The 26,603-nt window shown below is 37.7% G+C and overlaps 2 protein-coding genes and 1 long non-coding RNA gene across 3 annotated transcripts in view; 2 read left to right on the plus strand and 1 right to left on the minus strand.

Annotated features, from left to right (window-relative positions):
* Nucleotides 1-4,071, minus strand: part of trpc1 (transient receptor potential cation channel, subfamily C, member 1) — a 42,369-nt gene extending 38,298 nt beyond the window's left edge. The window contains exon 1 of the mRNA XM_083545911.1: nucleotides 3,568-4,071. Within this exon, the coding sequence (XP_083402037.1) occupies nucleotides 3,568-3,739 (172 nt within the window). The 5' untranslated portion in view covers nucleotides 3,740-4,071. The remainder of the gene's footprint in view (nucleotides 1-3,567) is intronic.
* A 12,721-nt stretch (nucleotides 4,072-16,792) lies between these two features.
* Nucleotides 16,793-17,644, plus strand: LOC310730753. Its single transcript, XR_014534946.1, has 2 exons — nucleotides 16,793-16,876; nucleotides 17,361-17,644. It is a non-coding gene; the product is annotated as an uncharacterized lncRNA (long non-coding RNA).
* A 2,110-nt stretch (nucleotides 17,645-19,754) lies between these two features.
* chst2b (carbohydrate (N-acetylglucosamine-6-O) sulfotransferase 2b) lies at nucleotides 19,755-22,822 on the plus strand. Its single transcript, XM_083539390.1, has one exon. It carries the CDS (start codon nucleotides 20,396-20,398, stop codon nucleotides 21,788-21,790), a length of 1,395 nt encoding a protein of 464 aa, XP_083395516.1. The 5' UTR covers nucleotides 19,755-20,395; the 3' UTR covers nucleotides 21,791-22,822.
* Nucleotides 22,823-26,603: the final 3,781 nt, after the last annotated feature.

Genomic DNA, 26,603 nt, shown 5'->3' on the forward strand with positions numbered 1-26,603 from the left:
CTTGCATCCATTCAGTGCAGTTTCAAAACAGAACAGGATAAACATAAATGTAAAAGATTTTCACAAGGTTATCATTTTATGAGGTATTATTCGGATTTTCAAACAATGAACAATTTCATTTTTAGTCACATAACAATTTTCTAATTCTGTTTCATGGAACAAATAACGATCTATACACAAGAACAAACCCTGATGAATGACGCCATTAAAAAACTATTTAATTGTGTATACAGTATACATTTACATTGCAAATTGCAGTGTTTTTAGTGTTATTTTTAAAAGCTTTATGGGGACCGGCTGAGATTACTTACACATTAATCTGGATCCATTTGGTCCAATAAATAATAAATGAATTAACTATTTCTCTTATCCATGGTGAAACATCTGAGAATGCTCATGTCACCAAACCACACATCCATAAAAACATAAGAATCGTCTCCCTGTCAGGAGTTAATTTACGATTTCATCCACTTTTAAAAGAATTTTGGTAGTACACAAATACATCCATCTTTAAAAAAATGCTATTGAGGCAAGACAAAGGGCCTTTACTGTCATTTTTACAAACAAACAGGGTGAAGGTGTTCCATAAAACAGCATAAAATATACATGATACATGAAAACAAACTGATATGTGTGCAAACAATAAAACACACTACAATAAGTCTATAACTCAGTGACAGTGCAGCACCGACCAGTACACAAGGACATTTCTATATAATAATAAATACTTTAAATGTAAAAATATGGTAATTTAGCAGCAGCAGCGGTTATTAGTTCCTGAAGTAAAGTAGAGAATATGGGAAAATTTGATATTAAGGAAATTGAGATAAAAATGTTTCAATTTAATTCGCCAACATGAAGACAAAACTAGCGGCAAACAAATCAAATCTAAGTCACACTGCTCAACAGCGCCCCCTATAATATCTGTTAATTAGTCTGATCATTTGTAGGAAGAAACTGTAAAGTCTGGTTATGAGGGCAAACTGGATATGAAAGAAAAAACTGCAGTACAGCATCGTCCACCGTCTTGTTTGTTTTGAGTTGAATAGGTCACGTGATGGCTTTGTCAAGTGACTGAATGTTCTTGAATATCCCAGTTTTCCCAGTCCACACCACAAATATCAGTACTTTAAATGTATCTGTATCAATGGACTTTTTTCCTACATGGATAAGAATATCTGACACTTTTGAGATGGGGTAAAAACATTCTCACAAGAATATTAAGACACGTGAACGTATACATATATAATAAATATAATTTAAATAAAATCTGGAGAAAGTACAAAACAATTTCCTCAGACAATGTCTAGACAAGATCAGAACGGACCACTTTTCCTATACTACAAGGAGAAAATCTTTTTCAATCAGCAAACACAAAGAAAAATCTGCTTTTGCTAAAAAATAGAAAGAAACTGAAAGAACTAAAAGAAGCTTTTTGAGGTTAAGGTTAGGATTAGATCTATGTATCTTATAACCAGCTGCATTAGTAACTGTGAATTGAAGGATCTCATGAGGATTTTATAGCAGTTGTGTTTGTTTATATCTTTATGGGTTCTCCTCCCTTGGAGCATTTTTGGTAGATTCTAGCATCTGCATAGCTTGAAATATACCTCAAGACCTACTGTTTTGGAGATATTCTGACCCAATCGTCTAACAGTCCACCTTTGGGCCCGTGGGCTCAGATCCTTACATTCAGCTATTTTTTCATGCTTTTAACACATCAACTTTAAGACCTGACTGCTGACCTGTTGTGAGATATAATTCACCTCTTTACAATACATAAATTGAATCAGTGAGAAGATAGACATTTCAACAAAACAACTTAAAACATAAAGATACAATAACACAAAAAGGATTGTCATGGCCAAGAAAATATCCTGACGATCTTGAAATCCATCAGCGGATCCTTGTAACCTTGAGCAGTTGAAGACGTAATACCGATAGGAATGGACACAGAACTGAACCACAAAGCCGCAAAAAGCTAAGCATGTTTAACTAAAGGACCATATGAGGATTATACAGCAGTTGTGTGTGGTTGTCTCTGTGTGTGTTATATCTATTTTTTATTGTAGGTTTTAGAACATAAACTTGGGGGAACTTAGCTATCCTTAGAAGACCACCCAAAGGTTCTGGTTCATAAAAAGTTTAGACAGACTACAGCTAATTCGCTGCTTAACAACAGGGATAAACAACCTGTGTGTGAGTGGATAGGTGTGTGTGTGTGTGTGTGTGTGTGTATGTGTGTGTGTGTGTGGATAGGTGTGTGTGTGTGTATTCTGGTGGATTTAAATTTTTAAATAAATCTTTTTTAGCCATATGTCCCAACTAGAATAGCGAAAAAAACAACGACAAAAACAACAATTAAGATACTAAATGGTTTGATTCCGAGGTTCAGATTCGGGATTTGGGATATTTGTCTGATCCCATAAAAGGACAAATGGAAATGAAACAAAATAAATATGCAGGGTTTTACACAACAACAGCAATTAAGATATAAAGGGTTCCCTATGAATAATGAAGTAATGAACTGTGTTATGAACTAGAAGGTCCTCATAAGGGCATTTTTTTAAGTTTTTGAAATCTCTTTAGCCATATGTCCCCACAAGAATACAAATATTTGACAGGTTAAAGCTTTAGATGACATTTGACTGATCCTTATGAGAACAAAAATGGAAAAGAAATAAAATAAATATACAGGGTCTTTAAAACAACAAGGCAAAGGTCATATTAGGGTCAGGGTAAGAAAAAGGGTAATTAATTGTGTTATGAACCGGGAGGTCTTTATAAGGATAAGTCAAACCTGTGTGTGTATTTTGGTGGATTTTAGTTTCAGATACCCTTCTTAACCATGTGTCCCGACAAGAAGAGGAGCATTGAGGATTTTTGTCTGATCCCCATAAGAAGAAAAATTTAAATTTAATTATTATTTGTTTAAATGTATTTATTTAATCGCGATTATTCGCATAATTGTCACCAGTTAACTCACGGTTAATCGCAACTTAATCACAAATTTCGATCTGTTCTACAGGTACCTTAAATTAATACTTTTCAAGTTTTCAATAATTACGGTGATTTAAATTACGCAAATCATCAGGACACCAAACGGAACTTTTGCTATGTTTCCACACGGACGGGTTTAATTGACGGATGTGTCTATCGTAGCGGATTTTGGTGCTCGATTTGAAAACAAATGAAAACAAGCGCATCAGTAAAACTAATCTATTCTTTTTTTTTCGGTGGAGTTTATTTTTATTCTTTATTTTTTTATATCCGAAGTAAAAGAAAGGACGTTGTTAATAAATGTGTGTTACACTGAAGGTTTTAACATATACATACACATTTAACATACACACACACACACACACACACACACACACACACACACACACACACACATATATATATATAAAAGTATTTAAATGGTTCCCTTTGAGTTTTGAGTTTTGAGTCAGGGTTAGATAGGGGTAATTAACTGCATTATGAACCAGAAGGTCCTCATGGGGATAAGACACGTGTGTGTGTGTCTGTGTGTGTGTGTGTCACAGAAGCTCAGGGAGTCAGACCTACCCTTCTCGCAGGCCAACAAGAAGAGCTTCTCATCCAGCGTGGTCTCCTCCTGAACCTCTCGCACGTCCTTGAGCGCCAGGTGGGAGCGCGGAGAAGCGGTGTGCGGGCCCCGGTACAGCGCCGCCATCAGCACGGGGAGCGGATACGACAGCACGCCGAGGCCGAGGCGCATCCCACCGGGCGGCCGCGCGCCTGAAGCCCCCGTCGTGAGCCGTGTGACAGGATGAGATTGAAGAAAAAAAAGAAAAAGTAAAACAAACAAAAAAAACCCCCCAACGCGATCTAAAACTAAAATAATACGCAATAATCTCCAGATGTTATTTCTTGGAATATTCCCGGTCACTTACTCAAACATACATCATATTATTGTCCATAATGAATAATGAATATGAATAATTATATTATGATTAAAAATCCCAAAGGGAAACACACGCAGAAGATTTCCGCCGCACTGATGCTCAGGATATTCTGGTGCTGATGGGACTGACGCTCACAACTGCGCATGCGCGAAACAGGCCACCTGGGCGCACAGCGGACAGATCGAGCGGCCAGATTGCGTGGTTTGTGCACACTGGTATTTAGAATTACACGTTCTGGCAACCCTCACACGCGCCATGAACAGGGATATTGCATAATCTCAGTGTGGGTTTCGCTCCATTACACCATCACAATATGTTCATGCATTCTTCTCTGTTTTATTTATTTATACATCGAAAATTAAAACATTATTGTAAAAATTATAATAATAATAAAATAATACAAAAAGCATATATATATATATATATATATATATATATATATATATATATATATATATATATATATATATATATATATATATATATATATATATGTGTGAATATGCAAACAAATTTTATTTTTATGAATAAGAAAACAAAGCAACATATTTGATATATAATTTAAAATTGGAACAATTTATTACCATGTTTACAAATATGTAATGTGTGTTTTTAAAGTAAACATTAAAATATAAAATATGAAGAACTAAATTACAACCCAGATTCCATTATGGGGATTAATTCAGGAAAAAATAGTAAAATGTCATTAAAAACACATTTTAATGTCATATCTTTGGTAATAAATTAAGTAATAACATAAATGTAAAAAATATATATTTTGTTATCTCTAAATGTTTTTAGTTGGTGAAAGGTCTGTGTCTCAGGCAGGTTCAGGTTAAATGACCATCAGTTATTCTGCGACATTAGGAATTATGAATGATATTTTAGAAATTGTAAAATAAAACATGTTACGGTAAAAAAAATAAAATAATTTCAAAGATATGATACAATTGAAAAAAAGATCAAATACATTGATATTGCACTGAATAGTAACATACTGTGACACAGCGCCATCTTCTGGAAACATCCGGCACTTATAAAGGTGAATCGGTTATTGCTACAAAATGTCGGATGTTTCCAGAAGATGGCGCTGTGTCACTTCAGGGGTCAGAAGATGAAGTTTTTCCTGCGATTGATTTTCACCAAATGTTTTGTACAACCACTGAAAATTTTTTATTTTACAATGACTAAAATATCTTTCATGATTCTTCTTTTCTAATTATTAATATTATTCTTATTTATATAATTCAACTATACTGTACATCGAGGAGTTTAAGTGTGATGTGTTTCCTGTTTCAAAATTATAAAGGCATATCAATGAAACAATGAGAAGCCAAAAAGATCATCACCTTCATCACCATCATCATTATCATAATCTTTATCATCATTATCATCATTACTGTTGTATTTCGAAGCCATTTTAGTTGTAATATTAGTAGGAAACCTACTTTCCCTCAGTAGCAGGTAACTCAGTACTCTTGTGGTCTAGTGTGAAAGAATGAAGGTGGGATGAAACTTGTAAAAGAAATAACAATCAAATGAAACAATAACAGACTTATGTGCAGTGCAATAAAGTTTATTCATGTCTGCGAAATCATTTCAGGCTGTGTGCCACACAATAATGATAATAAAAAAAATATATGAAAAAAAGAGAGAAAGCCCTTCCAGAAGAGGAGAAGACGTGTGTGAAAAACCTGAGATTTATTCCTAACTTGTAGTGATGGGAAAATCGAATCATATCAGTGACTTTAAGTCTCGTTCATCAAAATAAACAAATATTTATTTGTATTGTTTTTTTATTATTTCGTTACTTTGATCAGAAATAAAATAAAATGTTACATTTTTAATAAGTAGATCCCCAACACGTCTACATCCCCAACACGTCTACATCCCCAACACGTCTACATCCTCAACACATCTACATCCCCAACACGTCTACATACACCAACACGTCTACATACACCAACACGTCTACATCCACCAACACGTCTACATCCCAACACGTCTACATCCCCAACACATCTACATACACCAACACGTCTACATACACCAACACGTCTACATCCACCAACACGTCTACATCCCCAACACGTCTACATACACCAACACGTCTACATACACCAACACGTCTACATCCCAACACGTCTACATCCCCAACACGTCTACATACACCAACACGTCTACATCCCCAACACATCTACATCCCCAACACGTCTACATACACCAACACGTCTACATACACCAACACGTCTAAATCCACCAACACGTCTACATCCCAACACGTCTACATCCCCAACACGTCTACATACACCAACACGTCTACATACACCAACACGTCTACATACACCAACACGTCTACATCCCCAACACGTCTACATACACCAACACGTCTACATACACCAACACGTCTACATCCCAACACGTCTACATCCCCAACACGTCTACATACACCAACACGTCTACATCCCCAACACGTCTACATCCCAACGCGTCTACATCCCCAACACGTCTACATCCCCAACATGTCTACATACACCAACTTTGACTATAGTTCCAATAATGAAAATATGACAATGCAGCTAATTATTTCTGTTATATTGTAATTATATTATCATTTTGTAACTTTAATCCCATAAAAACATTCTCTAACACTTATCATTCAGATCTAATATTGGAATATTGCCACAAAGCGATACTGTACATTATTTGCCCCAACACTGTGTGGCGCACTTGAGCATTTAGATTTTTTCAGACAAAAATCTAATTTGGATTTGTTTATTACAAAATTGGGGCTAATAATGGACAGTATCGATATGATGGTTCGAGTGCATATAGTATCCTAGTTAAAATAAAAAAAAAAGGATTCATTTGGGATTTTGGAGTAATGGTTTTGTCCGGGACCCTCCTCCATTTCAGCACTAACAGTACAGGAACAAAATGAATTAATCACTTTACACAATTGGAGCTTAGCAGCTGAACTCCTTGGGACTTAGGATTGGAGATGTTCCAGCTCAGTTTGTCTACAGTCCTGTCACTGTTTCCCCTGAGACCCCCCGCGGTGTCCCAGTCACTCACACCGCGCTGCTCGCTCTCTACTCCGGCTCTATCCGTCCCCGAGCCCCCGGTACTCACCTGACGCCCTGAGGCCTCTGTTCCCACCCCTCATGTCTGATTCATGAGTGTGATATCGCATCTTCTCTCTGGAAACATGAGGAAAGTAAGAGAAGCAGTAAAGAAGCCAGAAAGCTCTCTGGGATTTTTCCCTCTATAATATGCGCCTTCGCATAGTAAATGAGGGACTGAGTGACATCACAAAGCGTAAAACCCTAGAGTGACACATCGGAGCGATATGAAACCACGTCGGAGTTTGCACATTTGTGAAGTCACCTCGTTTTTGCAAAAGGATGGTAAGGCTGCTTTATTTCGATGCAAGAGACGCAGGAGACAGAAGAAGTCACAGAAGGATCCTCAAATGGAGAAGATTCAAGACCACTTAGAGAGCGTAGCAAGGGAAATTGCAGCATTTATTAGGATGGCAAGGAAAGAGTGAACACGAGAGAAGGAAACACTGGGGGGGGAAAAAGCGAGTTGAAGGCCACTTGGGATTCTGAATAAAAATACCTTAAAGAGAGGGACGCCAGACTTCAGCAGAACGTCACAAGAATCTGAGAAACGTCATATAGAAGAAAAGAAGACCGCACAGCTGGAGAAAGAATGCTAAAGGATAAACTGGAGAAAAACATCAAAAAGCTGGAGGGAAATTTGGCTTCTGTGCAAAAACAAATGGGAGCAGGAAAAATTCCTATTCCTATTCATCATGTTCATGTTTTTGTCTTCTTGTCAGGAGCATACAAATATATGTATCTTGTAAAAAAGCAGTTCAAATTTGGTGCTTTAAATAAAATTCTCTCAAACTGACCACTGGATGTTCAACATGGACCTCATAATACAGACTTTGAGAATTAGAAATGTTTCTCTCCACTAAGATGCCGAGGCTGTAAGAAGATCAGTAAAATCCTAAAACTGAGTTACAGTACAGTGTTCAGGGTCATACAGAGGATTTCCAGGACGAGTTCCACTCAGAACAGACCTCACAAGGGTCCATCAAAGAAGTTGAGTCTTCATGCTGTGCATCAGGTGCAGAAGCTGCTTTAAAAACAGAGGTGCTGCAGCATTGCTTTAGAGGTTGCAGAAGCGACACGTCCCCTTGTCAGTGTTCAGACCAGATGCCGTACACTGCAACAAGTCAGTTTGCAGGCCGTTCTTACAGAAGGAAGCGTCTTCTGAATCTTCTCACAAGAAAGCCCACAAACAGTTTTCAGAAAACAACCTATCCAAGAGCATGAACTACTGGAACCATGACCTGTGGACTGATGAGATTTAGAAAACTTGTTTGGGTAATGTGACACAGATAAAATTCTGTGGAGAAAATATAACTCTATGTTTGTAGTTTAGGAGCAGTGTCTAAAAATGCATTTTGTAGACTCTACAGCCCATCAGGAGGTGTGAAGGGAAAGGAGACAGCCTCAGCCGTCCCAAACCACTGGCAGAAAAGGAAGAAATATTCAAAAATTATTCACACAATTACCCAGAATTCAGATGAGTTACAGACTCTGTTCATGGTTCCTCCTCGGTTCCTCCTCCATCAGAGCCCGTGTTTTCCATCATCTTCGAGCTTAATACTTTTTATTCTTTCTTAAAGGATCACGCAGGTGCACGCAGGTACACAAACCAACAGTCATCATGTCATTGTTTTGGAATAAAGTTTTGACACCAGAAGCTATTCAGCATTCTACAGTGCTTGAATATATTGCTTTATGGGTGTACATATTTATTACTCTTCCTCAGTCTGCTGAAGGGATGATGAACACTGGCTTTTGTCAAATTCTTTGGAACCTGGAAAAATGAATGTTTGGAAATGTATCCATACCTTTTCTACATTTTTCACTTTTCACTACACTTTCTACAAGCCACTTTGTCTTCTCTCGAATGGCTCCACCCTTCTTTATGACAACCTGCATCAGTTTACTGCACTTCCCATCGAGTTTCTGCATCAATCTTGCTTCAAGGAGTATTGTGTTGTGGTTACTCTCAGGAACTCAGCGTTCACCTGGGAAATATACGTAGTGTGTGTGTGTGTGTGTGTGTGTGTGTGTGTGTGTGTGTGTGTGTGTGTGTGTGTGTGTGTGTATATATATATATATATATATATATATATATATATATATATATATATATATATATATATATATATATTGTAATTGTAATATATATACATTGTATATACATTGGAGAAAAGTGAAGGCAAATTCATTCCAAACATAAGTGCATTTTCAATCATGTTCCACATTTGAACACTCTGAAGACAGAGACAGACGGAGACAGACGGAGACAGGGACACTCTTAATAAGAATTTAAAAGATTTAAAAGAATCAGCAAACCTATAAAGAAAAATGTTTTATGAGTGTTTAAATGTGGAACATGATTAAAAATGCACTGATGTTTGGAATGATTTTGCCTTTACTTTTCCTCAAAAACTCCACAGTAAAATGAGTTGAAGACAATTATTTAAGACAATATTTAAGACAATTATATATATATATATATATATATATATATATATATATATATATATATATATATATATATATATATATATATATATATATATATATTATTGTCTTAAATATTTATTGTCTTAAATATTTTGTGTTTGTGTCTAAACTTAACACGCTTTATTCCCGTTTATATTGTTTTACTACTTTCATAATTATTCTAAAAATGTGTCCATTATTTACAATACACAGAGTGGTTTGTAATAATATTTTTACAGGGGCCAACAATCAGGGGCCCAATACAAAACGTCTACATTAATCAGACAACGTTGAAACATTAGGCACTTATATTCATTATCAACTTAATTCGGACATATTTCTTTTTAATAACCTTTAAAACCGTAAAAAAAAACCACACCAGTGACTGGTGGCTGGTCGTTTGATCTTTGTGTTTAATGCGCATGCGCTGGCCTGAGCGCAACTTTGTAATTGTACATCCGTCAAAAGCAAAATATTACTTAGTTGAGCTCTTAATGAAAAAGATTAATATTTAACATGGTTTTGAACAAAAAAATAAATAAAAGAAATAATAGTAAACTGATTTGATGACTAGGTACCGCTTTGAAAACCTTTTTTTTTTTTTTACTGCACAAACAATTTATGTTTAAGATGTTTATTAATCATTTTAATAAAAAAAAAAAAAACAACAACAGCAATTTATGATATTTTTTTTATTGAATCCAAACTGTAACTCCGCCTGATTAGTATCTTCTTCTGGCTAATTCAGTGTTTCCTCAGCCAAAGTGGCCTCCAGATTTAAAAGACGTTTGTCCAGTTTGTCTCTGTCTCTCATCACTTCATTTCTTCTGTTCTCAGCAACCATCATCTCCTCCTCGATGTGTTTCAGGTTATCCTTCAGCTGTCTGATGATTTGGAGCCGTGAGAAGTTTCTTTCCTCCAATTTATGTTTCATGTTCTGTGTCTCCAGCTCCTGCTGTTTTAGTATTGAAGTTAACTCAGCCACCTTCTTCTCGGTCTTCTGAAGGCGTTTTTCACTTTGGATCGTTTTATCTCTCGCCTCCTCGACAATCACTTCAAGATCCTTAAAGTAGTTTAAAGAAGACTTAAAACCGTCTGGTGCCTTCTGGTGCGCATAAAATTTCTCCGTCATATCCTGTATGACCTTCTCTCTTTCCTGCTCCCATTTATTCATCTGAAAACACAAACTTTTCTCCAGCTGAGCAATGCGTTTCTCCAGCCTCTCTCGTTCTCTCTTCCAGGTCTTTTGTTCATGCTCCACGGTCTTTATGTGCTTGTCATTTTGCTGCAGGGAAAACTGGAGCTTGCTGATGTTCTGGAGATGTGCATTATTGATCGCTTCCAGCTTTTCCATCTTCTTCTTATAATACGCCATTTCGTGCATTACTTTCTCCACCGCGTCCTCCAGCTCCTTCACACGTATCTCCCCCTCTTCAGATTTCGATTCCACGCTATGCCTTTTGAATAGCGCCATCGTCTGTCGCAATGCAGCTCTTCACCTTCGCGACAAATTCGTGAATGGACTGAAAGCGACGTCTTATATAAATAAATATATATATATATGAATAATCTCTGTGACGTCACCCACACGTTCTTTTGTGTGTGTATAACGTTCATGTTTTGAATTAATGTTATTTTTATGTATTTATTTATTACAGAAACATTTCATTTTCCTTTTTTTTTTTAGGGGGGGGGGGGGGGGGTAAATATATTTATAATTCCTAATGTTGGAGAATATTTGCTGTAATACTCTGATACTGATTTATCCGTGTTATAAAAATGAAAGTAGACACTACACACACCACGACTATTGATTGTAAGTGTAATAAAGATCATAAATAGCCGCTAATTAGCTAAAGCTATACAATAGATAAACACTAATAACGTTTGCTAAAGCTATACAATAGATAAACACTAATAACGTTTGTTTTTTGATTGTTAGACTTTTTGCAGCAGGGACATGCCCCCCCCCCCCAATCCGAGGATTGTCCCCCCAAAAAAAATTAGAAAAAAATATTGCACTCTCTACTGTGAAAAATATGTGTTTGTATACCTATATAATTGTGTACGTAGAAAAAAAAAACGCAAAAAAATGCATTTAGAAACAGTTGAGCCCCCCCCCTCCCCTTCCTCACAGTGGTTTGATCCACTGCCTGCTTTCCCAGTTCATCTCACCTACTCTACACACACACACACGAGTCAGGTGTGTGTCTGCGGCCCAATTAATATTCAACTCCATTAACTAGGGGATTTTATTCACTTTAAATAAAGCGATTCTCTTTAATGTAGTTGATGCAGACTCATTCATAAATTAGTTGCGGGTGAAATGCTAATTAATGATGTAATTTTTCATGAATCTGCTCTATTAGCGATTAAAATATGACTTATCTAGTGAACGTTAGCTTGTTTACGATAGCTTTTAGCATAGTGCACTGACACTAACACACCAAAGCCGTTTCCCATGCAGTGTTTTATTTGGGGCGACTTGGTATAATGTTAAAATTAACACACAATTAGCATTTTGTTTATTTGTGCATTTACTAAATGAGCACTGTGCTACGTCTGAACTGACCCCACTGTATTTTTATAATCAATTTCTATTCTGTTCTTAAGTGTCTTAATTAATTGTAAATAACATTTTTAACCTTTTTTTAATTCCTTGTTTTGCTTCGTCATTGAACCTGAGAAAAAACTGAAAATAACCATAATGACGCAGTTTCCATGCTACAATAATAATATTATAAGCAAACGTACGATTGGGTTGAACATTGTAGAATATTGACTAGTTTTTGGCATCATGTTTATTCTCTCTCTCTCTCTCTCTCTCTCTCTCTCTCTCTCTCTCTCTCTCTCTATATATATATATATATATATATATATATATAAATATAAATATATATATATATATATATATATATATATATATATATATATATATATATATATATATATATATATATATATATATAAAACATTAGTTTGTGTAACAAGTGTGAGTGATCGTTTTTGTTTTCATTTTCTCCTTTTTCTTGTTTCTTAACGGCGGCTGTGCATCAGCGCCACCTGCTGCTCCGGAGTGTAAAACAGCGTTTTATATTGTGTTTTATCACCAGTTTGTGTTTTATCACGAGTGATATTCAGATGCTAAATTGTGTAAATAATCTGTGAATATTTCTATCAGTGTGAATGTTTCCTCAGGAATCCTGATGTGTTTTGGGATGGATTCCTTCTCTTCCTTCACACATTCTGATGGGCTTAAGTTATATAACTAGAGCGGTTTCTAAATAATATTACTGCTATATTTATTAAAATCACGGGAAAACAATCAGACTGTAGTTTATGATATACGTATTATTGGTCTAGTGAAATATAATGAGAAACACTGATCTCAGGATTTAAACACTAATGCAAAAACAAAACACACAGTTTATTCTTAAGTCTAATAATAATAATAATAATAATAAAAAAAGAAGTACTGGCTGCCCAAAGCTTTTGCAGATGTCTTGCTCTTCTATTGTGCCTCCTTCTGTTCCTCAAGAACGTTCAAAACGCCTGGAGCTTGGAGATGACATTCCTTAAATCCATGTCCAGTGTCGTCTTCTCTTTTTTCCCCATTTCCTAGCACTGAAGCCAAACTGTCCATTAGCTGCATAGTTTTCTTCAGACGCTCTTGGACTCTCCGGCTCCTGTCTCTTTCCTCCTCTATTATCTTCATATTTTCGTCACAGATTTTCAGCGAATCCTGGAACTCGATCTGCAATACGGTTCTGTTTCTATTAGTGACCATCTCATTATTCTTCCCCTCTTCTTGCTTCTGGTTTTCATGTTTGGAATTCAAAGTGGCCTTCACCTGAGCAAGATGTTTCTCCAGTTGCTTTCGATCTCTCATCAAGTTATCTCTCTCGTGTTCTGCAATTTTCTTATCTTCTTCAGAGTGTTTCAGGGAATCCTGGAGTTTGTTGATCGTCTGGAGCTGTAAGATGTTCCTCTCGTCCATGTCCTGCTTGGTCTTCTCTTGTTTCTGCTCCTTTTGTTCTAGTAGTGAAACCAAACTGGCCACTAGTTGTCCAGTTCTCTCCAGGCGGTCTTGGGCTTTCTTCTTTTTTTCTGTTGCCTCGTCTGCAATCTCTTGTTTTTCCTTACAGATTTTTAAAATAGAGCCTATCTTAGAGAGGTTTTGCTGGATCTCAGCATTCTTCTTCTGCATCTCCAGCTTGAGCTTCTCTTTTTCCTGCTTCAATATATTTTGCTCAAAAGTTAAAGTTTCATCCACCTGGGCAACATGTTCCTGCAGTCGCTCTCGTTCTTTCATCCAGCACACTCTCTCGCGCTGTAGTTTCTTCTCCCGTACCTCCTGGAGTTTCAGAGAAGACTCCAGCTCTGTGATTTTCTGAAGGTGTTTGGTGATCTTCTGCTCCATTTCCACCTTGCACTTTTTTTTTTCCTGCTTCCATTTTTTTTGCTCAGAAGCCAAATTGCCCTCCAGAACTCTGATTTTTTTCTCCAGTCGGGTTCTCTCTGTCAAGAAGCGCTCTCTCTCCAGCTGTGCGGTCTTTCCTTCATTACAGAGTTTATTTGATTTGAGCTCAGGGAAGTTGTGCTGAAGTCTGGCATCTCTCTCCCTTAGGTCCTGCACTTGGTGCTTTCGCTCCAAGTCCAAAGTGGCCTGCATCTCTTTCAGCTTATTACCCAGACTTTCCCTCTCCTCTGCACTCTTTATCTTTATTAACATTTTCAAGTTCTCAACTACAATTGCTACACTCTCCAAGTTGTCCTGCATTTTTTTTAGTCGAAGATCCTGTTTAGATTGAGCCTGCCTCAATGGCTTAAATATATTTTCTCTATGCCTTTTAAAATACTCCATTCCCGGCATCTTAAGTCCACATGATGAGCTCCCTCATCACAAATAGGCTACCAGCGAGATCTTGCACCTTTATGTCAATGTTTTGTGACGTCGCACTGTTTTGCCCCGCCCTCTCCCTCACTCTCAGGTATTCCCCTTCCCTCCTCCTCCTCCTCCTCACTCAATCCTGCGCATGCGCATTTCGCTGAAAAAAAAAAAAGATAATTAACACAACATAATTATTTAACATTGAATTTAATTTTCAGATAGTTTATGATCATTTGTTGGCTGCACGTTTAATGATAATTTGACAAAAACAACAACAACAACAACAACAACAACAACAAAATAATAATAATAATAATAATAATAATAATAATAATAATAATAATAATAATAATAACTATAACAATAATAACAATAATATTGTTGTTATTATTGTTATTGTTATTATTATTAACAACAACAACAACAACAACAACAATATTATTATTATTATTATTATTATTAAGTACGGACATTCACTACTACTTATAACAGTAGCAGTTTAGATGTAATATTGCGGAAATTTACAGTATATGATTTTAATTTTATCGTCGTTGCGCGCGCACCCGATCATCACGTGACCATCTTCCGCCTCACCGCGGTGACAGGTGATAGGGGTTTCTGTGTACCTGTGGCACGTGTGCGTTTGGAAACACGCATTACAATGGAGTATTTCCCAAGATATATGAATATGGCATCAAGGGAAACTACATTTTGGAGTATTTTATGGAGGTTATGTGACTGCAGCAAAAACCATGAAGGACCAGGTCTATCTATCTATCTATCTATCTATCTATCTATCTATCTATCTATCTATCTATCTATCTATCTATCTATCTATCTATCTGTCTGTCTGTCTGTCTGTCTGTCTGTCTGTCTGTCCGTCCGTCCGTCCGTCCGTCCGTCCGTCCATCCATCCATCCATCCACTAATCTATCTATTTATCTATCTATCTGTCTGTCTGTCTGCCTGCCTGCCTGCCTGCCTGCCTGTCTGTCTGTCTGTCTGTCTGTCAGTCATTTTCACTTCACTTTTCCATTAGCACATAAGAACTTGTTCTCCAGGGATTTTTTGTGTGTGTTGTTCTTCCTGCAGCTTGACCTTCTCTTGTTCCTGGTTCTGGTGCTCAGGTACTAAATCTATGATTTCTTTTAGCTTTGCAATTTTGTAAGCCAAAGTATCATCTAAGCAACTCGTTCCTTCAGTTGCTCTTGGCGTCTAATCAAGCTCGAGCACTCTGTTGTCCTCTACAGTCTTCTTTTAGGGTGTTTCAGTGTATCCTGGAGCTGTCTGAGGGTCTGGAACTGTAAGAAGTTCCTCTGCTTCTTTTTTCTTCACTAGAGCTGCTCTGTTTCCATCTTGTGTTTTCTTAGTGATCAATAAGTGGAATTCTGCTGTGTCCTTTGCTCTTGGGCTTTCCTCCTTTATTCTCTACAATCTTCTTTTGTTTCACACAGAAATTCGGAATAGCATTGAAACCAGATATATTCTTCTGGCACGCAGCTTTCTGTTCCTCCAAATCTTATACAGCTATCTGTCTTTCATGCTCTCATTTATTTTGCTCCAAGGTTCAGTGGCCTCCAGCTGAGCAGCACATCTCTTCAGTCTCTCTCTTGTGCTCTTCTTCTGTTTCTCATGATGCTCCAGGGAAGACTGGAGTCTGTTGATGTTCTGTAGGTGAGCATTTCTCCTCTATTTCAGCTCTTTCATTCCTCCATTGCTCTTGCCACATTTTCTAACTGCTAATACCCTTGAGGATCCTCCCAGATTTTCTTCTGCCTGCAACATCCAAATAGATCTCTAAGCTTTCTAAATATTTTTCTCATTTTCGGTCTATTACCACGCTTGGCAAATTTAGTCACGGAGAAGCAGCACAGAGCGAGCATTTTGGCTTCTTGACAACGTGTCCTACTTTTCGACACTTTTTTTGAGATACGACATAACGGTTACAAAACTGCTCTCTGACTCCAGCGTAGAGGTGCTGTATGAAAACAGCACCAATTACACTATATGGGCAAAATTATTGGGACACTTGACCTTTCCTGCCATATGTGGTTCTTCTCGGAACTGTTATCACAAAGCTGGAGGCACACAGTTGTATCTTTGTATGCGGTATAATAAATGTTTGTGTTCCCCTGTGCACAAAGCGAGCTCTATGAAGATCTGGTTTAAATGTTTTCGGAGAGGAAGAACTTTAAATGGACTGGTTTATAGCTTTGATCTCATCCCTACTGAACACCTTTGGGATGAATGTGATCGCTGACTGCACCCCCAGGTCTCAGTACCTCCCTTTCATAACACCCTTGTGGCTGATGAACACAAATGTCCATAAGCAGACTCCAAAATCTAGTGGATCATCTTCCCAGAAGAGTGGAGGGAATCATAAGAGTTTCTGGTAGCTGTTGCAGAGCCGGGAGGATTTTTTAAAAGTTGGACATCACATTTCTGGCACTGTATATTGGCTTTTGGTGAGTTATGTAGATTCACTCCACAAATCTTTTTGTTATATTCTTTCACCACAGCAGGTCAGGAGACTTTGGAGAACACAGTTGCTTGCCATCGCATCTCTAAACCAATCTAAGATAGATTGTAATACTTGGTTTTGCTGGAAGGTATTGCTTTAGTTTGTTTCCTCACTTGAAAGGGATCATTTCCTCATCGACAGCCAGCTTCTCACTTATCAAAAGCAACATTTCTCCCCCTCGGTTTTTACTTGCTGTTGTTGAGGCGAGTTCATTTTTGATAGCCTGCCATTTATTCAGTGCCACGGTGTCATCCAGGAACTAACTTCTTTATTTCCTTAGCATTAAAGTAAAAGGGCTCTTTCAGAGCTCAACGACTACTTCCTCCTATGAAATATGTCTATTTCCTGTGAGTAAGTCAATGCTTTAGCATTATATTGAAAACATGAAAAATAAAAAAGCATTTTTTTTCTTTCTTTTCTTCTTTCAGCTGCTCACGTTAAGGGACGCCACAGCAGATCAACCAACTCCATACCACCATGTCCTCTAAATCAACCACCTGCATGTCTTTCCTCAACACATCCGTCTGTGTAGACGTCTTCCCCCTCTCCTTCTTCTCCTTTGGCCAACAGTCATACCTCATACCCTTATTTATTACACTGCCACTTGTAAATAAGCTATCTATGCACTTCTGGTTGGATGCTAACTGCATTTCATTGGCTCTGTACATGTACCTTGCACAATGACAATAAAGTTGAATCTAATCTAATCTAATCTAATCTAATCTAATCTAATCTAATCTAATTTCCACCAGTACCCTGTTGGCAAACACTAAGATTGCACTGGGCTGTGCAACCCTAAAAAAATAAATAAAATGTGACTTGTTACGTTATAAAAAAAAATATATATATATGGAAAACGCCTTGTAGTACCAGTTTAATTACATTAATACTGTATATTAATCTTACATTTACTAATACCACTACTATAACTGTTACCACCACCACCACCACAACTACTACTGTTAATAATAATAATAATCAGAATTTAAAATATGTTAGATTTACACTTTATCTCTATGTACATGTACTAATTTGGTGAATGTATTTAGGTATCAGGGAGTGTAAACTGTTTTGTATTGACGCCAGTAGATGGCAGTCTATAACAGAACCTGACTACTACCCCTGTACAAATAAAAGAGTTTTTACCAGCTATGTTTGTTCAGCCTGGTTTGTAATTAACCACAAATCACTCTAAAAGTCGTAATATATAAACTATGCAAACCTATAGCTCCGTACAAAAATTATTCAAAACAACATCCGAGCCCACAGTGTAAATATAAATGATTTCATGTGCTGGGAAATTGTGTTTATGAATGCTGTGGTTAACTCATTATACAGGTCAATGTGTCTCAATTTATTCAGCTCAATTTATTGCTCTGACACACTTGACATAAATCATCACCTAAATGATAAAGCTTTTATAATTTGATTTTGGTGTACTGGAGAAGAAATACAACACTAATATATTCCGTTTGCAAGGCCTCCTAAGTGACAGGCTGTACTTAAGCATGAATATCCAATCGTGGTAATTCTTATATATATATATATATATATATATATATACTGTATATATAATACATATATTAGTTTTATTTTCAGAATTGTGCATATAAATGAAGGAACATTAATGCAGGAATATTGCTGGATATAAATCATAGCATGATGTCATAATAAAAATAATGTTGATGATGTACTGCTTGTTAGAGACATGAATTCATGTAACCTCTTGCTTAACTTCCTTTATACAAAAGACATTTCAGCATGAAATGCTTTACTATATAATGTATTGTGTAGGTATATGTAAAGGGGTTGACCCTCATTTCTGTCAGTATGCAGTTTTACAGATTCTCTTTGTGCTTCCTCAAGATTCACTTGTACCTTTTACATCCCATAATCATTAAGATAGAAAAGACCCCTGAGTATGTGCATTTTTCAAGGACAGACTCTGTGATTTAACAGGATAAAATGCTTTTCCAAGGATCTGCCGCATCCACAGTCAGTCCACATGAAGAAAATTGGAACTGAACGACTGCATCATGGGGCACTTACAAACCAACAAACACCAGACAGACAGACGGACAGACAGACAGAGACAGACAGACAGACGGACAGACAGACAGAGACAGACAGACAGACAGACAGACAGACAGACAGACAGATAGACAGATAGATAGATATATAGATAGATAGATAGATAGATAGATAGATAGATAGATAGATAGATAGATAGATATGTAAATGGACAGACAGACAGACAGATAGATATGTAAACGGACAGACAGACAGACAGACAGACAGACAGACAGCGGACAGACAGACAGACAGACAGACAGACAGATAGATAGATAGATAGATAGATAGATAGATAGATAGATAGATAGATAGATAGATAAATAAAATATTGTCTGTTTATTTTAATTACTCAAAGCATCATATTTGTAATACGTTTACAGTCATATTTCAATATTTTGATACCAATATAAAAATTCAATCACGATATGCATATAATCAGTTTATTTTTTCAGCAATCTCAATCACATCCCGGTGATAAAAAATAAATAAATAAATAAATAAATAAATAAATAAATAAAAATAAGCGTCTGGCACTGCAAACCGATTATTCATAAACATCTGATCGGTTTCAGATCATTTTAAAAGGAAAATAATCATAAAATATTAAAACATCATCACATTTGATATATTCTGAATAATACTGCTAGCGGTGGGAGAAGCCGTAAAGCGTTTGACTGATAGCTGGATGGACCAATAATATCTCAAAAGGAAAATACGACTCCTCGGTGTCGACCAATGGGGCGCGAGGTGGGCGGGGCGTTTGCGTGGCTCTCTGGCTGAATCAGTTCGGCACGACAGTTTGAAAACACAACGGAGAATCGGAGGACGGAGGACAACCACCGCTGGACTGGGGGACATTGACTTTTATCGACCAGAAGAAAGAGAAAATGCAAGCGGATATGTTCTCGAGGTTGTATCAGGGCAGAAAGGAGGCTCCGTGATGGAGCACGGCGCTGTTCTTGTTCCTCTATTGTCCCGTTATGATCCTTTGTCATAGCCGCTGTATGGCTGCATTTCCCCCCCCCTAACGTTATAAACGAGTTCAGGGGCGGAAACGGTGACATGAACTGAGACAGCATGCGTGGGTTCTTCTCTCTCGTGCAGCGTCAAGATGGAAGATCTTTACAGCTTTCCTTCTACAGGATGATGGAGAATCTAATTGCGCAGTGCAGCACGCGCTACATCTGCACTGGGTTTTTGGATGGTCAGTGTGATCATGATCACGATCATGAAAGCTTTTGCATGACTGCCTTTTCTCACTGCCAGCATTAAATCTGCTCCAGCATCGTTCCACGATCCCATCCGTAAAGCTGCTGTTCTTTTCTCCATCGTCACTGACTCGAGGTGGACAGAGTGGTGCGAAGCCACTCTCATTCTTCATCCACTCCAGATGAGAGGCAAACAGTATCAGCAGATCAAACCTGGAGGACCTCGAGAGACTGACACTGACTATGGAAGGAAACTCAGAACCTATCAAAACCCTGTGAAAATAATCGACCAGCCTGGCATCGTGATGAAGGTGCTAAGGAGAAAACGGATTATTTTGTTCGTGGCCTATTTCCTTCTGCTGGTTCTGACCATGCTGAATTTGGCCAACTACAGATGGAGCAAAGAGCCTCAGCAGTGCAGCCACCAGGTGAGGAGCACCACGTACCAGGGGCGCTCCGACATCCGCTACCTTTACAGACCCGCTCTGGTTAAGAAAAGGCAACTTGTTTACGTTTTAACCACGTGGCGCTCGGGCTCCAGCTTTTTCGGTGAGCTTTTCAACCAGAACCCTGACGTGTTCTTCCTGTATGAACCCATGTGGCACATCTGGCAGAAGCTGTACCCGGGTGATGCCGTGTCTCTGCAGGGTGCGGCGAGGGACATGCTGAGCTCGCTGTATCGCTGCGACCTCTCGGTGTTCCAGCTGTACAACAGCCCTGGGGGCAAAAACATTACCTCGCTCGGCCTGTTTGGTGCCACGCTCAACAAAGTGATCTGCTCGTACCCGTTGTGCTCCGCTTACAGGAAGGACTTGGTGGGCATGGTGGATGACAAGGTTTGTAAGAAATGTCCGCCGCAGAGCCTGCGTCTGCTGGAGGACGAGTGTCTGAAGTACAACACCATTGTCATTAAAGGGGTGCGCATTCTGGATGTCAACCTTTTGGCTCCTCTGATGGAAGACCCCTCTCTGGAGCTAAAAGTCATTCACTTGGTGAGGGACCCGCGGGCCGTGGCCAACTCCAGAATCAAATCCAGACACGGGCTCATCCGAGAGAACCTGCAGGTGGTCAGGAGCCGGGATCCCAAACTCCGCCGGCTGCCACTCGCGGACGCTGGTCATAAATCCAACAAAAAGGACGGAGCCGATTACCACTCTATAGGAGCCATGGAGGTGATATGTGATAGGACCCACAGGACCTTGAGGACGGCATTGAATCCTCCCAGCTGGCTCAAGGGGAAGTACATGGCCGTGCGATACGAGGACCTGGTGGAAAATCCGGTAAAGGTCTTACGCCAAGTTTACCGTTTCGCTAACCTCAGCGCTAATCATGACGTGGAGTCTTTTGCACTCAACATGACTAATGGAACTAACTCGTCCTCCAAGCCGTTCATCGTATCATCCAGGAATGCCACGCTGGCGGCGAGCGCTTGGAGGACTCTCCTAAGCATTCAGCAGATCAAACAAGTGGAGGATTACTGCCACCAATCCATGGCTGTTCTGGGCTACGAGCGCGTAAGAACAGCCGCCGAGGCTAAAGACTTGAGCAAATCCTTACTGACTGCATCCAAACTGTGATGCTCACCAAACTTCTCACCAAAGTCCTAAAAAAAAATGAATGATTTTCAGTTGTAGTTTGGTAAATGTGGAGCTTTTTATTTTATTCCAGTGTTTCATTGGGGAGTTTGACATGCCTCATCGGAATGTACTGTTTTAATTTTTTTGTTTTGTTTTTATTATTATTTTTTTTTTTTAGTTGTTAAAATTTCAAGCTGCCATGGCTTTTCTAAGTGGATTGATGACGTATGTGTACCATGTAAACTGCACCATGACTTGAATATGAGATGAGCCTTGATGTTATGCGAATCACGTGTCTTGCGTCGACAATGCTTTAGGGTTGGTGTTGTTTTTTTTTTTTTTTTTTTTTTTTGGAGACTCATCAGATTCGTTTAAGTTCGTTTGCTTACAAAAAACAAACAAACAAAAAAAACAACCCGGTTGAATTTCTCTTTCTTTAAAGCAGGTAATGCTGTTTAGTTAGTGCAGGATGCTCTCAGAGACAATCATTAAAGTGCTCTGTAATGCTTTCTTTCTCTCTCGTTTCTGCTTTTTTGGCCTGCATATCCATATCAGGAACTGGCTGGGCTAGTCCAAACTTCCTGTTGTTTTCATGCTGCTTCATTAGTGCTTCATGGAAGTAGTATTTCTCTAGGAGTTAATGTTCACGATTATAAGAACAAAAAAAAAAGTGATTGTAAGTTATCATTCAAACTATTCAGTATTTTCAACACTTGAACTGTGAGTTTAAGAGTAGATAGCATCTTATATAAAATAACAAACGCTGTTCTCTTTCCCACTAATTTATTAGCTTTCAAATCTCCTTTTCTTGGAAGCCCATTTAGTGAAGGTTTTTCACAACAGACTCATGTAATCCTAAGTAGTGGTTTGGCAATGAGCACAGACTCTCTTTCTTCTCTTCTTTTTTTTTTTCTTTTCGTTGTTGTTTTTCAGTTTTCAGTTTTAACGGTTTTGTGCATCATGTGAAGAATGTGACTGTGTGCCTTCTGAGATATCAGAAATAAATAGCCAGGCTTGTTTTAGAGCACTAAAGAATGTCTTGTATGCATGGCCTATATTTGGATGACAAAGGTGTTGAATCACTGCAGGGATGCGAGGTAATGGGTAAAATAAGTAACAAGCTTATATATATATAATATATATATATATATATATATATATATATTCAGTGTAGGTCTGTGCTAAACTCAAAGACTCAAAACTCAAATGCAGATGCTGACCACGTGATCATGATCTGACCATAAAACCATTGTGTTCATACCATTTCAATGTAAGATATTAATAGAAAAAATGCTAATCTCAAACTAAGCAGGATTTACTCAGGAAGACAGAATAGAGATTCCTGGAGTATTTGTCACCAGATAAGATTTATGTACAAGGAATTTGACTTGGCAGTCGTTCAGGATTGGGAAAGACGTGCTGTTACATTAACCGAATATTCAAGAGAGCTTTCAGTAATTGAACCAAACTTGTCATAAAGTGTTTTCTACTTTTTTTTACAGTAACTTGACGTAGTTATTGGCAAGAGTAGAAAACACTTTATTATACTTGAGGAAAAACACCAGCATGTCCCTTTTGTCCATTTATAGTTACATATTTAGTTTTATTGCGGAATGGTTTTAAAACAATTGAATTATCTTATGTCACAGCAGCCGTACCGTAGTTATCCATGAAAAGTAAACTCTGTCGCAAAAAAGTATTTCCTGTTTCAGAAAATCTTGTATTTGAATGTCATAAAAACGCTGACACTGTAGACTACCGTAGAAGTTCAACTTCAGAACGAAGCGTCAGGAATTATTACATGCAACAATGTTTTTTAACCCAAATCTGTTTATCAGTAGATGGTGAATAAGATTTTAATATAGGAATGCTTGTAGAACACCTTCTGACCAGTCAAAATCCAGAAACTGTTTTAAGATTCTCACTCTTAACATATTTCCAGACTCTGGTTTAAAAACATGATGAAAGATGATATATGTTTTTCTATCCGGTTCAGGAGTGCAGCCTGGCACTCACATATAAACCAAATACAAATACACATGTGGGTTGTGTGGAAAATAGAATCGAATATTTCTTAATGATACTCTAATGATGAGTAAAATGATTCAAGTGTGTGACTCAACACACCAGGAAGTTTCATTCAAGTTTATTTACTCTTGTCTGTGGCACCTTTAAGATACCACATGCCCAGGAGTGTCACCAGACTGTCTGATTGGTCTGATGCAGAAGTGTGCGAGGTAAGAGGCATTCCTGTTTTGCATTATAAAATTAATAATAAGGTAAATTTTTTATTAAAATACACACACACACACACACACATATTTCCCAAGTTACAATAGCTCGATTTACAATTTTTTCTATATAATGCATGTATTATATAATAATATATAATACACAGTTTCGTCATATCGATATAGTCATCATATGATCGGAAAAAATGTAAATTGAGCCATCGTAATTTGGGGACCATATATATAAATATATATATACACAGTACAGACCAAAAGTTTGGACACACCTTCTCATTCAAAGAGTTTTCTTTATTTTCATGACTATGAAAATTGTAGATTCACACTGAAGGCATCAAAACTATGAATTAACACATGTGGAATTATATATGGAATTATATACATAACAAAAAAGTGTGAAACAACTGAAAAATGTCATATTGTAGGTTCTTCAAAGTAGCCACCTTTTGCTTTGATTACTGCTTTGCACACTCTTGGCATTCTCTTGATGAGCTTCAAGAGGTAGTCACCTGAAATGGTCTTCCAACAGTCTTGAAGGAGTTCCCCGAGAGATACTTGGCACTTGTTGGCCCTTTTGCCTTCACTCTGCGGTCCAGCTCACCCCTAAACCATCTCGATTGGGTTCAGGTCTGGTGACTGTGGAGGCCAGGTCATCTGGCGCAGCACCCCATCACTCTCCTTCTTGGTCAAATAGCCCTTGATGCCTTCAGTGTGACTCTACAATTTACATAGTCATGAAAATAAAGAAAACTCTTTGAATGAGAAGGTGTGTCCAAACTTTTGGTCTGTACTGTATATATATATATATATATATATATATATATATATATATATATATATATATATATATATATATACACACACACACACACACACACACACACATATACATATACACATATACACACACACACACACACAGTATATTTGTATGTGTGGTTAACACAAGAGGGTAAAGGAGGACACCCAACTGTGCCTATAAATACATAAAGTGTTTTTTGTTTTTTGTTTCCCTTTTGAATCAGAGGAGACCGAAGCATTTCTTCCGAGAGTCAGTTATTAAGCAAAAATGGAAAGTCGTTACTGAGAAGTGATCGAGTTATCACCAAATGTTGTTTTCCATGAGGAATGGGGAAAACATGCACTTGCTGAGAGATTGAGTTGTCTTTGGCTGGCCTTCTTGCAAATGTTCACAGCTGTCAGAAACATGCCTGGTGCTATTGTGATTAAACTGAAAGGTTAATGTTGGAGGGAAGAGGTATAAAACAATCACATAGTAACTAAATAACACATGAATAGTTTTTTCATGATCATGATATTTGGTTCGGTTTGACTATATCGTCACTATTGGCACAAGTGACAAAATGAAATGCATGTTTAGCTTCATTAAACCTGTCTATACCAGATTAACAGCATGCTCTAACTTGTAGCCGGAGCTTATACAGCTTGCAGAGCTTGTAGCGTCAATAAGAGTCTGGAATGTAATATTGATCACATGTTGTAGGTTGCTTCTAAAGATGGCTGTGCGCTCAGGAAAGGACGAGTGAACAAAAGGTGATGAAAATGAAGCAGAAAGATATTAATGATGTTGAGCAGAACTGTATCTTGGCTTTGATCGTGTAAGGCATAAGATCATATCAACCTCATTAACGCTTGTGGATATTTTCTTGAAGGATATAAAATGCACACCCGGACATGTGCAGATTGCTACAGATAGCAGCTGCAGGAAACAGCAGGGATCACTTGAGGAAAAACACAAGGGTCTATGTTCTTTCTGAAATGAAGAGTCTAAAAGGTGTGCAGGTGATGTTTGTAGCAGGAGTAAGAAGGACGGTGTGCTGTAATCACCAGGCGCCTCGGGGAAGTTCTCAGTGCTTTGAAGTGTCTTGAAGCATGACGCTGCTGTAAAACACTTCGGCCTTTAAGGGTTATGAGGAGAAGACAAGTCATAAAGCAGATTTAAACCACGCTGAGATTGTTCCATGCTTCAGGGAACTAGAGAGAGACGATCCATCAGGCACTCTCTAGTGCCAGGTTTTTGGGGCACTCTCATTTTCAGGATGTCTTTCTCAGTCATATGTCGTGAAATGATTTGAGCCATTGTACGTATGCGTCATACATTAGGGTAACGGGATCCATTAATAAGCTGCGAATAATGTTAATGTTAATGTCTGTGATGTTACTGGTCAGAATATCAGGGGTTTAAGCTCCAGTGCTGCCACTTTTAGGCCTTGAGCAAACTAATTAACCCTCTCTTCTCCTGTATCATGGCTGACCCTGCAAAAAAAAAAAAAAAATACAATACAGTATATATATATATATATATATATATATATATATATATATATATATATATATATATATATATATATATATATATATATATTATAGAAATCAATCTTGCTTGACAATCACATGGCAATAAATAAATCAAGTGCTAAATGAATAAAAAATGTACATATTTATTACAAATTTATTATTCATTATGTAGAAATAATTGGGGAAAGAAATCAACAAATTAGGTTTAAACTTTCAGAAAAAATTTAGTGTATTGTAGCAGTGTA

The sequence above is a fragment of the Silurus aristotelis genome (assembly GCF_946808225.1).
Source record: "Silurus aristotelis genome assembly, chromosome: 1".
NCBI classification, from domain to species: Eukaryota; Metazoa; Chordata; class Actinopteri; order Siluriformes; family Siluridae; genus Silurus; species Silurus aristotelis.

What these genes read in the sequence shown, in the direction of transcription:
- chst2b (XM_083539390.1), top strand. Translation starts at nt 20,396, where the DNA reads ATGAGAGGCAAACAGTATCAGCAGATCAAACCTGGAGGACCTCGAGAG.